Consider the following 15534-nt stretch of genomic DNA (forward strand, 5'->3'; position numbering starts at 1 on the left):
TTTTAAGGCTCCCTACAGACATTTGGGTGATATAACTTTTCACTCACCTTGGGGGATGGGGGGGAGAGTGGAACATGGTTGCATGCCTCTTCCAAGCCTCTTGGCTTAAAGCGACAACGCCCCACCCCAAGAGTCTTGGAAGAGGCATGAACCATGTGACTTCCATAGGGAATAATTGGATTCCACTCTCCCCCCCTCATTCCCCTATAGGACAAGGAAAGGGTATATCACTCTTTAGTGTGAATGCAGCCTAAAAGTATATCTCTGGAGGTGAAGAGGTGTGGGCACCACAGATATAAACAGCTAGACTCCTCATCCTCTGCTGCAGTTCATTGGAGCGACGAGCAACAACCGGAGGCTGGACGTCCAGGGTGCTGGAGACCACGCTGTCAGTCAAAGTGACTACTGGCCAATCACAGATCGTCTTTTCCCGGGACTTATCAATTCAATTCAACAGAGCTTTATTGGCATGATGCTTCCATCCAGTTCATGATGTTGCGCAGCTCAGCTGTTCTTAGAGGCTGCGTAAGAAAAGACCCGCCCCCACCTGCCTCTGATAGGCCTATACCGACTTCCGTATGTGTGGGACCCACGTGGAAGAAGTGGGAAACGACCGGGAAACAACCGGTGGTCGCCGAGTCCCGCGATATCCATACTGTATGCCCCAGATATCCATACTGTACATCCTGTACGCCCCAGAGTCTACCTCTCTCTGTCTATGGTGGGCGGCGCCGCTGCTCCATGCCCCACGACACGGCCGTCTGCCCGCCCGTCAGACGCTCCCGTTCTCGTGCCGCTGGTGTTTGTGTGTCGCCACCGCCGCCAGCGGGGTGGGGGTGGGCGGGGGAAGGGGCGGGTACAGGGAGGGCGCCAGCGTGCACAGGAACCCGGCCAGCAGGGTGAAGCCCAGGCCGCCCCAGGCACAGAACATGGACCAGCCGTAGCCGTGGCCGATGTCCTCCGGGATGCCGTAGACGTGGCGAGGGTAGCGCGACAGCTCGAAGTTGATGCCCGCCACGCAGGTGCACAGCGAGATGATGCAGCACGTTCCTAGATGGAGAGACAGAGAGACACACATTTATGCCATTATTTTGGTAATTATTTGGCTATAGAGTGTCACCATTCACTTACGCTTTATTTTGAAGAGCCCTGGAAGCCATGTGCGTGTGCATGTTGTGTAATCTGCCGATTTGTAATCGGTAAACAGTTTGTTTACATTCGGTCACGAAACAAAAATCCTAACCGCGGCCGACCGCCACGGCCCGGTGTCGCCGTGAAATATCTATTCTGCATCTAGCTTAGGGTCACAGACTTTGGTTTGGGTTAAGTTTAGGGAAAAACGGAGATCACAAGTCTTTCTGGGCTCCTCACCTCCCATGAGGAAGAGCAGCCCGGCCACATACTGCATGAGGTCATGGTCCTTCAGGCAGCCCAGGACACCTATGAGCCATCCGAACAGGATGATGGCCACCGCCATGCCCACGAAGCTGGCCGTCATCCTCTGGAGATCTGAAACACATCACCATGGTTACCATCCCATCCTCTGGAGATCTGAAACACATCACCATGGTTACCATCCCATCCTCTGGAGGTCTGAAACACATCACCATGGTTACCATCCCATCCTCTGGAGGTCTGAAACACATCACCATGGTTACCATCCCATCCTCTGGAGGTCTGAAACACATCACCATGGTTTAGTGGTGGGAAGAATCGTTCATTTCCGTGAACCAAATCACAGTTCATTCGTTCACAAGATAGATTCAGTCATGATCGTTCAATCTGTCACATCAGAGCACTTGCTCAGAGCTGTGACCGATAAGGCCTCTCGCGTCCTCTTTCCTTCTCAGTCAGTCAGTCAGTCAGTCAGTCAGTCAGTCAGTCAACTAAGCACAAGCATTCAAGCACACACCTCTCTCCTCTCTGCCTGACTGTTTCGGTCAGATGACAGACTCTGCATGCCTGGCCTGCCTATCTATAGTGAAAGTGACCTGACGAAGATTATGTATTGACATGGAAACGTCACTTTTCCCTGCAGTGCCCTGCACCCTAAAAGAATAAAAATCTACTCCTATATTTTCTGAAGATCACAGAGGTTCTTTTGTTTTATCATTAGGCCTAAACCTAAAAGTAATAACAATGATTCTTCTGTTCCTGCCCCGATAACAAGAATAATACAATTAATAATAATAATATTAATATTATATTAATAATATTAATAATGTAGGCTACTGTGCTTCTGTCATTTTCTGTCTTTTTATTTCCAATGGCATGTTCCAGTCACTCCTATTTAGTTTTATTAATATGACCAGGGTGTTTCTAAACGCTAATCGTGATGTTGTTGTTGTTTTGCTTAAAGAGATGGCTACAGTCAAATTAGAGTAGACTTGACCAAGTCGGACCTCGGAGTCGGAGGTGGCCTATCACATTACGTTCACACTTCATGAATTAACATAACGCCGGCTCAATGGTCCATTGTACAGTATGAGCTGAGAAGTGTTAAATACTTGTGTAAGATAGATTAATGCTATAGTGCTTTCTATGGTTTATCTTTTAGCTTCCTTTTGTATAGAACTGTACATCTGCTTTTTTGCAAACTTAATAAAGTATTCAGTCAATCAGTCAGCAGTCTGCAGTCAAGTTCCCCACTGGCCTCCCACTGCCTGACACAGACAGCCTTCTTCTTTGTCGTAGGTAGCCTATTCAGTATTCACGCTTTGTTCGCACTCAGTCGGTCTCAATCAGTCACAAGTCACAACTCTTCCACCTCAACTTGCGTTCGGAGCTCCGCTGCTCCGTAACTGTAGGTCCCACCCCCCCACCCCCAAGAACGGTCGGTCTGTCTTTCTCTTGAGCTCACACAATGAGGAAAGAGGATTAGAGGAACAGTGAATGAACCGTCTCTCTCGTCGCATTTGCAACTGAACACCGTGAACGGTTGAACGGGTCTTTTCGGGATGGAAATCTGTTTGATTTCGTTCACCATAAAGATCCGTTCATTCATGACCGTCATTATAATATATAAATGTTCAGAATCTACAGCCTGGTAGGCTGCAGATAATGAACACACCAACATAGCCAGCACAACATGTATGATTATCAACAACAGATAAATATCACCTACTGCTCGGTTAGAGTTATCCAAAACAAGATTTTCTGCAATACTTTTCCAACAAAACAAAACAAAAAAACTTTTAGGCCATTAATGTATTTAGGAGACGATGTAGAACTTACGCAGCGCGTGCCACTGGTCCTACCGTAGTGTTTGTAATAGAACTCACTGGTCCTACCATAGTGTTTGTAATAGAACTCACTGGTCCTATCATAGTGTTTGTAATAGAATGTACGCAGCGCGTGCCACTGGTCCTACCATAGTGTTTGTAATAGAACTCACTGGTCCTACCATAGTGTTTGTAATAGAACTCACTGGTCCTACCGTATTGTTTGTAATAGAACTTACTGGTCCTACCGTATTGTTTGTAATATAACTTACTGGTCCTACCGTATTGTTTGTAATAGAACTCACTGGTCCTACCGTATTGTTTGTAATAGAACTCACTGGTCCTACCATTCATAGTGTTTGTAATAGAACTTACTGGTCCTACCGTATTGTTTGTAATAGAACTTACTGGTCCTACCATAGTGTTTGTAATAGAACTCACTGGTCCTACCGTATTGTTTGTAATAGAACTCACTGGTCCTACCGTATTGTTTGTAATAGAACTCACTGGTCCTACCGTATTGTTTGTAATAGAACTCACTGGTCCTACCGTATTGTTTGTAATAGAACTCACTGGTCCTACCATTCATAGTGTTTGTAATAGAACTTACGCAGCGCGTGCCACTGGTCCTACCATAGTGTTTGTAATAGAACTCACTGGTCCTACCGTAGTGTTTGTAATAGAACTCACTGGTCCTACCATAGTGTTTGTAATAGAACTCACTGGTCCTACCGTAGTGTTTGTAATAGAACTCACTGGTCCTACCATAGTGTTTGTAATAGAACTTACTGGTCCTACCATAGTGTTTGTAATAGAACTCACTGGTCCTACCATAGTGTTTGTAATAGAACTCACTGGTCCTACCGTATTGTTTGTAATAGAACTCACTGGTCCTACCGTAGTGTTTGTAATAGAACTTACGCAGCGCGTGCCACTGGTCCTGGCGGATGGTCTTGGTCAGCTCGGAGGGGAGGTTCCTGGGCAGGGAGGAAGAGGTGTAGTAGTACTTTATGGGCGTGCAGCGCTGGACCAGACCTGAGGAGGGAGACAGAGAGACAACTTAGATGATGGAGAGGGCCACTATATGTCCCCATTCATTCCAGAGGGCCACATTGCATATTACTAGTCGAGCTAAAACCTCTCATCTCCAGTAAGAGCAGCAAACAAATAGCCGATCTACAAGCTCAATTGAGCTTTTAGATCTGCTATTTTTTGCTACTTTTGAATTGGAATCCTGAATTATCTTTTGTTATGTTTTAACTGGAATCCTGAAATGTAACATTTTGATTTCATTTCAAATGCATTTAGTTATACTTATGTTAACTTTATGAACTTAAATACAAATAAATTGAACAAAAAAAAGACTTCACATTTTATTACTACTATACTAGTCATTCAACTACTAATATAGACTGAATTAGTTAAAGCGGGTCAGGTTTGCATGTTTGGAATTGTAACAGCTGAAATCAATAATATATCAGTATTCCAATATTAACCTGCGGGCCGCATTAAGTGAAAGGGGCTGGTCACATGTGGCCCCCGGGCCGCCAGTTGCCCATGTATGACGTAAGAAAGACATTTATCTAGCAGAGGCTCTCTTACTCAGAGAGGCTTGTGAGTGTGAGATCACAATATAAGCAGAGTAAACATGAACTGTTGTCAGGTAACATAGTGGGTCATGCCTGTATGTTCACTCAGTTCAGGATTAGGCTCAAGGTTGGAGGATGTACTTCATTGCATCATCGTGTGTGAAGCCTACAGGTAAATACGAGTACAACGTATTCCTTGTTTGGCTTCCTTCAGACAATGCAGCAGCGATAACAACAACAACAACAACAACAACAGAAAAAAGATACAATCAAGCGAGTGCAGAACCCATGAGCGGTGGAACCCACTCCCACCTCACATAAAAGCCGCCCCAACCCTTGCTGTATTCAAAACCTCCCTCAATAAACGCACCTTTTTAGACTTGCTTTCCCACCTAACTCTACTCTCTCTCTTAATAAAGTTGTTATTACTTTTTTTTTATAGATTTATTCTCTAGATAGTAAGTGTGCCATGTCAACATTTGAATGACACCCCATCACAATTCTGAAATGTTTTGATTGGCAGGACATTGTTTAATGAATGTAGAATTATATGTGCAGGATGTAATTCGCTGCAAATTGGGTGCCTTAATACAATTGACCGAGTTTAAAACAATATTTGATGTTAAAATATGAATCCTCTCTCTCACACTTCTGCCAGTGTGCCAGTCATCACCCTCCCCTGTGCCACCAATGTTGGCACAGTGACTATGGTTGCCTACCCCTGAACTATGGGATGGCAGGTTAACAATGAACCTAGCGTCTATAGAACATACTATCTAAATCAGTGGTTCTCAACCTGTGGGTCGGGACCCCCAGGGGGGTCGCCAAATTATTTTGGAGGGTCCCCAGATGATTAACTTAATGTGCAACGTTGTTTTCTCACTCAACAGTAAACAAACCAACATACAGTTTAAGTGTATAGAGGGTATCTGCACATTTCTAAAGTGACAATTTAAGGACCTTTTAATACCTCTGAAATGACAAATTAAACAATGGCCAAATTGTCAAATATTAGAGGCTGAGGCTTGTGAAAATAGCAGATCTACATGCTCACAACGCCTCGCAACGCAAGGCGTTGTGAGCATGTATATCTTCTATTTTCACAATAGAACCGTGTTATACAAAATGTAATGCCTCAACTCTTAGTCAGGGTGGGGGGTCCTGATCTAAATCACTGTTTCCCAAGTTTAAACTGTACAGAATGCTATCTAGATCTAAATAACACTGTACAGTAAACTATAGGATAGCAGGTGAACAATGAACCTATAGCATCTCTCTCTCTCTCTCTCTCTCTCTCTCTCTGTTATAGCAGGGGTCTTTGACGTTTTCAGGCCAAGGACCCCTAGAGAGAGAGATGAAGCAAGGACCCCCTCTACCTCGTCATAGATTCCATGTAGCTTCATTGTTTGCCAACATGCACAGCAGGTGTTGTATAATAACGATGCTGCTGTGCTGTGTTGCTGCATGCATGCAGGCCTACAGTAGACATACAGTAGGATGTCAGTAACATAACAGGCCTACAGTAGACATACAGTAGGATGTCAGTAACATAACAGGCCTACAGTAGACATACAGTAGGATGTCAGTAACACAACAGGCCTACAGTAGACATACAGTAGGATGTCAGTAACATAACAGGCCTACAGTAGACATACAGTAGGATGACAGTAACATAACAGGCCTACAGTAGACATACAGTAGGATGTCAGTAACACAACAGGCCTACAGTAGACAGTAGGATGTCAGTAACATAACAGGCCTACAGTAGACATACAGTAGGATGTCAGTAACACAACAGGCCTACAGTAGACATACAGTAGGATGTCAGTAACATAACAGGCCTACTGTAGACATACAGTAGGATGTCAGTAACATAACAGGCCTACAGTAGACATACAGTAGGATGTCAGTAACACAACAGGCCTACAGTAGACATACAGTAGGATGTCAGTAACATAACAGGCCTACAGTAGACATACAGTAGGATGTCAGTAACATAACAGGCCTACAGTAGACATACAGTAGGATGACAGTAACACAACAGGCCTACAGTAGACATACAGTAGGATGTCAGTAACATAAGGCCTACAGTAGACATACAGTAGGATGTCAGTAACATAACAGGCCTACTGTAGACATACAGTAGGATGACAGTAACACAACAGGCCTACAGTAGACATACAGTAGGATGACAGTAACACAACAGGCCTACTGTAGACATACAGTAGGATGTCAGTAACACAACAGGCCTACTGTAGACATACTGTAGGATGTCAGTAACATAACAGGCCTACAGTAGACATACAGTAGGATGTCAGTAACATAACAGGCCTACAGTAGACATACAGTAGGGTGTCAGTAACATAACAGGCCTACAGTAGACATACAGTAGGATGTCAGTAACATAACAGGCCTACAGTAGACATACAGTAGGATGTCAGTAACATAACAGGCCTACAGTAGACAGTAGGATGTCAGTAACATAACAGGCCTACAGTAGACAGTAGGATGTCAGTAACATAACAGGCCTACAGTAGACATACAGTAGGATGTCAGTAACATAACATGCACAGGAGGTGTTGTATAACATGATGCTGCATGCAGGCCCAGATCAGCACCACGGACAGCGCTCTGTCTGTTGTTATCAAAACACAACGTAAACAGCCTCAGTCTGTCTGGACCCACACACACACACACACACACACACACACACACACACACACACACACACACACACACACACACACACACACACACACACACACACACACACTAAAGCACTGTCAACACCAAATCTATGGGGGGGACACTAGCCAAAAAAGAAATGTTGATCTGCAAGCTCTGCAATGCATTGCAACGCGACTGTTGTGAGCTTGTAGATTGCCTATTTGTATTTATTTTTGGCAGAATAGATTTGGTGTAAATGGGGGGAAACAGTCCAACTAACGATAGAGGTTTTAAGTGGTTAAAATAAGACATTCTTATTAGTCTTATTTTAGTCTCTTTAACATTTGTAGGCTATGTATATTGTTATTGTTCTTTAACACATCATAAGACCCATATCGTGTCCACCTTTAAAGATCAGATCCTCGGTCTCCAGTTCGAAGCCCTCCCGGTGACACTTCCTCCACAGCCCCGCCGCGGTGGAGTTGAACTGCCGGCCGCACAGGGACTCCAGCGGGGCGGCGGAGTGATGGAGCGGCGGGGCCGCGGAGCCCCGCTGCAGCCCGGCCGGGGGAAGCGCGTCGGAGTGCCGTCTGGTTCGGAGGAGCAGCAGCGGCGCGGAGCCTCCTTCGCTCTGATCCCCGGGCTTGGGCATCCCAAACCCGGGCTTATTAGTCTTCCCATTCCCGGCCTGGCGCAGCGGCAGGCTGCTGCTGCTGATGTAGATGTACCCTGGGTCCTGGTTGTTGTGGTTGTGGTTGTGGTTGTTCCTGCGGTTGTGCGTGTTGCTGTAGGTCCGGCAGCGCTCGCGGTGCCGCCGCGCGTCCGTCTCGTACCAGTGGTCCGTGCCGATGGCCACGCAGATCAGAGCCAGCGCGCACAGCGCCAGAGACAGACCGGCCGCCGTCAGAGCCCGCATGGCGGCCATGTTGCCATGGATGGAGGGATGGAGGAGGAGGAGGAGGAGGAGGAGGAGGAGGAGGGAGGGATGGAGGGAGGAGGAGGGATGGAGGGAGGGAGGGGTGGTGCTGATGCTGCCTGACCGGCCGGGGAGGAGGAGGGGATGCTGGGGGGGGGGGGGGGGGGGGGGGGGGGGTTGGTCGGTTGGTCGGTGGGTTGCAACGGGACAGCAGAGCCCCGTCACTGGTTTTATTAATTAAAGATCATTATTATTATTATTATCAATGAATGGAGACTGGACTGCATGTAGTCAGTGGTGGTTTAAATAGAGCTGAAGTGAACATCATCCACAATGCCTTATAAATATCATATCTTGTGGTTCCCTAGCATCCTTTAAAATCGCCCTGAAAAACCACTTCCAGGTGGCAGCCATTCGCAACTGGCAATAACAAACTTAGCCAACCCTTCTTTTATCTACTGTATGCTTTTTGCACTGTTTTTTTTTGTCTCTTTTTTATTTTATTTTATTCTGATGTATCTAGCCTGCATAGTACTGTGTTCTATCCGTCTGTCATTCAATGTTATATGAGATACTTCAATGGTTTCCTGTGTAAATAAGCCAAGTGCTTTCCTAGGATCTCCTTTTAGTTGACCTTGTACCAGTGAACTTTACCGTCATGAAACTGTACTTTTTTTCTATATGCAAACATCTAATAAAGTCTTCAATCAATCAATCAATCAATCAATCAATCAATCAATCAATCAATCAATCAATCTTCTGTTGATTGATTCACTCCACTCCACTGATGCGATTTCCTGTCTGTCTGTCTGTCTGTCTGTCTGTCTGTCTGTCTGTCTGTCTGTCTGTCTGTCTGTCTGTCTGGGAAACACAGACTGAGTGTCTCATTTTAAACTGAGCAGGATAGGTTGGCACCAAGGAAGAGTGGGCACCTCGTTCGTTGTTAAATAGAAATGTTCCTTTTCTCTCTCTCTCTCTCTCTCTCTCTCTCTCTCTCTCTCTCTCTCTCTCTCTCTCTATCTATCTAGTTGTAGCCTTGGATGAAGACTATCATAGGCCTATATGTATTTTAATAATATAGTCTATATTTTGTTATGCTATCAAAATGTATTAAATACATTTGTATTACAATATTGTAAGACAAAAGAAGTTCTTCTGCCTAGCAGTAGGGGGAGGGAGAGAGCTAGCAGAGGAGAAAGTGAGGAGAAGAAGAGAAGTTTTGTTGTGATTTATGTTGTCAGTGGCATGTTACAGAAAACACATCTAAGTGATGATACTTTATGATCTGCACCAGAACCAAATGGACCCCTAAGGGATTGTTTTGTTCCATGCAGATGGACCCACGGAATACAATATGATCTGTTATGATGGTCAACAGGGAGAACGGGGTAAGATGAACCACTTTTTGCTTAAGTTGCCCTGAAAGCAAGAAAAAGTGAGATGGCACGGCAGTAAATTCAAAACATCTGGACATATTTCAGGATGTCTGCTATCATTTGAAATTGTAAGTAAGTGTCTATGACAAAGGACCATAAAAATATTACATAATATTAAAAAAAAGTGGTCATGTGGTTCAACTTGCCCCAGGTGAGGGGTAGGCTAAGTTGATCCAGGTAAAGGGGTAAGTTGACCCACGTGATATTCAGAAAGATCATTCAGCATAATTTGAGTAGCAGAGACCTAATAAAAAATATGAATGGTGATTCACATAGTTCAATTTACCCCAAGGCATTTGGTTCATCTTGCCCCACGGCCACCATTTTGACTAAACCTGGCTAGCTTAATGCTTAAGGCTCATCTTTAGCTAAATGATTTACATAGTATTATACATTGGGATATCACCAACATGCATGATATATAAGTTTAGACCTGGGTGCATTTGCTTTAACATAAAAATCATTATACCATAAAAGTAAAAAAAAATGACTTCGACCATCAAAAAACACTTGTTGGGGTAGAAATATGCTTTCCACTTTGCCCATGTGTCTGTCAACTCCACAGCCAGGAGGAAATGATGTTTGTGTTCTTATTTTAAGGTCAAATGACAACTCATGTGTATAGTTTTAAAGATAAAGGGGGTGGTTCATCTTACCCAGCCGTTCATCTTACCCCGTTTATAGCTGTGAAAAGGCTTGGAGAGGATAAGTGGGAGGATCCGGCCGGGGCGGGTCAAATCCGGGTATTGGGTCTCTACTTGGTCAGATGTGAGGATTGTGAAGGTACTTAAGCACCGACTGATGACGTTCACAAGATGGCGAGGACGGGAGCACAGAGACAAGAGCGGGTATCGGGCATCGCAGTTTAAGCCCCGCCCGTCCTCACTCAGGAGCCAAAGCGTTTTCCCCATGCATTTCATCCATAAAGTATTTATTTAAACGTCTTTTAAGCCTCGAACAAAGCCACCCCGGCTGGTGAGGAATAATGACAATAAACACTATCCTTTTGCATGCAACGATTAATTAGTTGAAAAAAATACGAGGTCACAAGTTGTACCCTGCCCTTTTTTCAGCTTTCTAATTAATCGTTGCATGCAAAAAATAGTGTTTATTGTCATGATTCCTTCTGGGTTCAGAGTGAGGATGGGGCGGGGCTTAAACTGCGACGCCCTATTGGAGAATCGGCCAAAGAATCCACAGCAGGATGTGATGTCACGCTGATGTCACATCCAGGATGTCACTCCTTAACACCTGGGGAGCCAAACTCGTTCAGGGACGAGACAAGGCCACTAGGTGTCACTGTGCCAAAAGGAGTTATCTCGTCGACAGACGAGGCAGCATAGGGTTAACTGTACAAGCTGCTGGCTGCCCTCTGAATGACCCGAGTCCATTACGTAACCCCGCAGCTCAGGCAGTGATAGAGACAGGCAGAAAATGGCGGAGGCAGCTTACATTGCTTCACATTCTACTTTGAAACATAAGAAGGGCTTTATCTCTGAATCAGATGAATAGAGCGCCAGGGAAGGAGAGATCTGATTGTTTTCACGGCGACACTTTACCGCGATGGTCGGCCCCGTTTTGGATTATAGTTTCGCGAGCTTTTGTAAACAAAGGGATTATCTTCCTCAATCGTCAGCGGACACCCACGTGCACACGCACGAAGCTTCCGAGGCACTTCAAAATAAAGCGTAAGTGAATGGTGGCACCAGCTACAGCTAGAAATTTTATAAACCTTAGCAGCCCATGTGTTAACATGTTTGTTGACATTTCAGAGTGTGGCTCGAATCTGAGCCTATTCCACGCCACTGTGGAGTGGAGTCTGTCCTCCTGTATGGCTGCGAAAGCTGGACCCTGACACCCACCCTGCAGAAGTCCCTGGATGGGTGCTACACCAGAATGCTACGAGCTGTTCTGAATGTGGACCAGAACATCCACATTACCAACAAGGACCTGTACAGGCAACTGCCGAGGCTCAGCAAGAAGGTAGCAGCTAGGAGGATGAAGCTGGCCGGCCACTGCCACAGACATCGGGAGATCCCGGCCAGCAGGCTGGTCCTGTGGGAACCAACGCACGGGCATCGATCGCGAGGACGTTCCGCGTTAACGTATGTGGACGTCCTGAATAAGGATGTGGGAGCTGAAAGCTCTTGGGAGCTGGCCGGATGGATGTATGGAGAACTGGAAAGATTGGAGACTCCGATGCTCGTCTGTGGACGACCAAGAGAGAGAGCAGAGAACTTCATGGAGTCCAGTGTGGAGCTGTGTGGAACTCCATATTTGGATAAACCTCATGTCATATTTGATGAGGTCAGATTCCATGCAGCTCCACGGCTTAAAGGCTGATTCCACACAGTGTGAGGGCAGTAGCTTGAGAGAGAGAAACCAAACCCAGTGAAGAGATGGAGAAACTGTGTGATTCTGAGATGAGGAGAATGCAGCAATACACAGTGGATGTGACTCTGGATCCTGATACAGCAAGTCCCTCCCTCATCCTGTCTGACGATGGAAAACAAGTGAGTGATGGAAATGTAATGAAGAATCTTCCAAACAACAAATAGAGATTCTATCAATGTCCCTGTGTCTTAGGAAAACAAAGCTTCTCCTCAGGAAGGTTTTACTATGAGGTTCAGGTTGGAGGGAAGACTGACTGGAGTTTAGGAGTGGCCAGAGAGTCCATCAACAGGAAGGTAGACGTCTATCTGAGTCCCAACAAAGGTTACTGGACAATATGGTTGAGGAATGGAAATGAGTATGAGGCTCTTGCTGGTCCTGGCCCTGATGTCCTCCTCCCTGTAAGAGAGGACCTCCAGAAAGTGGGAGTGTTTGTGGATTATGAGGAGGGTCTGGTCTCCTTTTATGATGTGGAGGCCAGAGTTCACCTCTACTCTTACACTGGCTGCTCCTTCACTGAGAGACTCTACCCATTCTTCTGTCCAGAATTAAACCATAATGGTACCAACTCTGCTCCTCTGATCATCTCTCCTGTCAATCACACTGATATGAGATCTAATCTGGAAGAGAATGTGTGAATTCGCCCTTTGTGAAGTCCCGCCCAAGATCCCGCCCCTCTTTGCACCCATCTCAGCCTGAGCCTCTCAGGTGCAGTATAGTGACAGGGCATGTTTTTAAATGTTTTTGAGCGGTGGTAAACCGCTCCATAGAATGGCTGGGTGTGTGTCTGTAGCCTTTTTCCTCAGCGTTTTGCCATAGCAAAACGTGTGTGTGTAGCATAGCCTGTACATCCTAGACTCAAATCCTAATCTGAAGACGTTATGCAAGCATGACCACCGCTCACTTCACAGTGGGTGTGATTTTTATTTCTCCAATGAAAAAGGTGGAACCAGGGTGGGACAAGGCAAATGGAGCCTGTTGGTTGGTCAGTCAGGCTGACAAAGGGTGAATTACACCCAGTACAAGGACAGAGAAACCCATCCCACCTGGAGCCATGCATGTCGGTAGAGATTCAAGTCGTTCCATTCATATTGACTGTGCGGCACATATGTGATGTGGCACTCAGCCAATCCATGAAGCCAACAGTTTGGCCAATCAGGTAATCTGATGCATATACAACCTTCCCAACTCCCTGAGAATGTCTGCCTCTTTCTCTGGGCTGCAGGCAGGGGCGTCACAAGGGGGGGGAAAGTGGGACCGAGTTAAAACGGCCTTGAAAAGCCCCCTCCCCCTATGAAGAACATTCACTGGGGGCCCACAGTGAATCCTTGTCCCCAGGTTCCAGAATTTGGTGTGACAGTTGTGGCGTTTTTTTTTTTTTTTTTGCATTAACACATCTGCCGCCTTACACGTTTATAAACGTTCTATTTTGCCCAGCTATCTACCGCCTTACACGTTACTGTACGTTCTACCGTTTTTGGCCACTGGGGGGCACTGTTCACTAATATATGAGACAGCAATGTGTTCACAGCTCTTTGGGCAGCCTGTGATGCTGATAAAAAATTATAAAAATGTTATTCATGTAATCAGCTTTCTGCACACCTTCTTCAAGATGGCTGCCAAAATGGCCACCATCCACATGCTGTAATTGTTTGTGTGTGTTAATCTAAAAATAGATTTTTCTTGGGGTTGATTATATTTTTCTGCCAACTGCAAGGGGGCAATGGACATCTTCTGAGAGCTTATTTTTTTTCAAAAAATGTTAAATTTTTTATTTATTTTCATTTTAATTTTTTGTAAAAAGCCGGGCAGTACTAAAATAGATTTTTTTTTAACCCTTGGCAGGCATTGTGTTAAGGCTTTTGCGCATAAATCTTTTTATGGAAACACTTCAAAATTCGAAAAAACTTCCATTATCTGCAAAAACATTTATGTGCTTGGAGGAGGTGGATTTTGAGGCTTTATCAAAAAAAAAAACTATAAATGCGCATTAGTGAATGGAAACCGGTCAGGCAATAAATGCGAATAAATTATGACGTTCTGGTCCATCGTCCTCCAAGTTAACACTTTCCCCTGCCACTTAACGTCCATTGTATAGCGTTTATAGCCCACAAAACAAACCGGTTGTTACACACGGAGTGACACGGACCGTGTGTAAATTCCTCCCATTTTCACAAGGTGCCAGGCTGCCAGCTGCAGCTCTTTACAGACTGTTGTACAAAGACAACCTCCGACAGAACCAGAGGTGGGCAAGGAGGAGGTAGGGAGAGCTTCACTGTGTTCAGATGGACCGCGCTGAGTCGGCTCATGCGACCGTCGCTGATTCGAATGACGCCCGCAGATGGAAACAGGCTAAATTCGCTTTGTCTTAATGCGCATTTCTGATAATTCGCTTCCTATTTTCAAATACGTTTATGGAAACGCAACTAGTGTCACCAAATTCATGGTGTCACAGTGACTCCCGTGCCTGCAGGCTGACAGATACACATATGTTGTCTTCAGAGAAAGTGTTGGTCCGTCTGAATGGCCAGTCCTCACTGCACACCTCAGGCTCACATGAGACACTCGACACGTTTGAGACGGCGTAGGCCTACTTATAATACATGTACTTTATACAGTCTTTTTTTATAATATTGTAATATTGTAAATCGCGATTTCTTTTGTCACAATAATCGTGATATGGCATTTTTCATATCGTCCCATTCCTACCCATGGGACACAAAAAACATGGTCTGCTCAAGTTTTCAGAGGGCAGTATGAGTCACCAGAACCAAGGACAGGTGTTTTTGATGAATCTATCGTGGTTAAAATGGAGTTTGAAGTTACAGTGGGTTTGTATAAGAAGGGGGCGTGTCAGATAAAATCAATATAAAACATCAAAAAACTGAATCAAGCAACTTGAAAACTGTTGCGGGTGCTCCCAAATCCTGATTAGACGATAAAATCTAATCCCAACGTTTTTATTTTATTTTTTATATCCCCTATCCCCTAAATAAATAGTTTTCATCTTTTTCATCTTTTCAGGTGGGGGTCTGTGGCCAAATACATATCATTTTGGGATCCTTTGCATGAAAAGGTTTGAGAAAAACCACTGATCATATATATATTTTTTTCTTTTCTTTAGCTGGCCAGGGGGAGGCATTATCTGATCATAGTTTTTGAGCGGTGCACACCGGCTCCACCGGCTCCGGCACACCGGCTCCACACCGGCTCCAATGAGTGTGTAATATGTAAATATGTAACTATGTATCTGTAGGTAGCATGAGCTGCAGTACCGCTGGGTGACCAGTGGCAGGCCTGGGTGGCGCTGCTGA

General features: G+C 45.2%; 1 protein-coding gene across 1 annotated transcript; it reads right to left on the reverse strand.

The window, feature by feature from the left end:
• Positions 1-772: 772 nt before the first annotated feature.
• Positions 773-8402, reverse strand: LOC308293645 (transmembrane protein 178B-like; the record flags this gene model as incomplete). Its single annotated transcript, XM_080736240.1, has 5 exons — positions 773-1050; positions 1372-1509; positions 4143-4256; positions 7883-8030; positions 8166-8402. 5 exons carry the CDS (start codon positions 8400-8402, stop codon positions 773-775), a joined length of 915 nt encoding a protein of 304 aa, XP_080592366.1.
• Positions 8403-15534: the final 7132 nt, after the last annotated feature.

The sequence above is a fragment of the Nannobrachium achirus genome, assembly GCF_963921795.1.
Source record: "Nannobrachium achirus genome assembly, chromosome: 11".
NCBI classification, from domain to species: Eukaryota; Metazoa; Chordata; class Actinopteri; order Myctophiformes; family Myctophidae; genus Nannobrachium; species Nannobrachium achirus.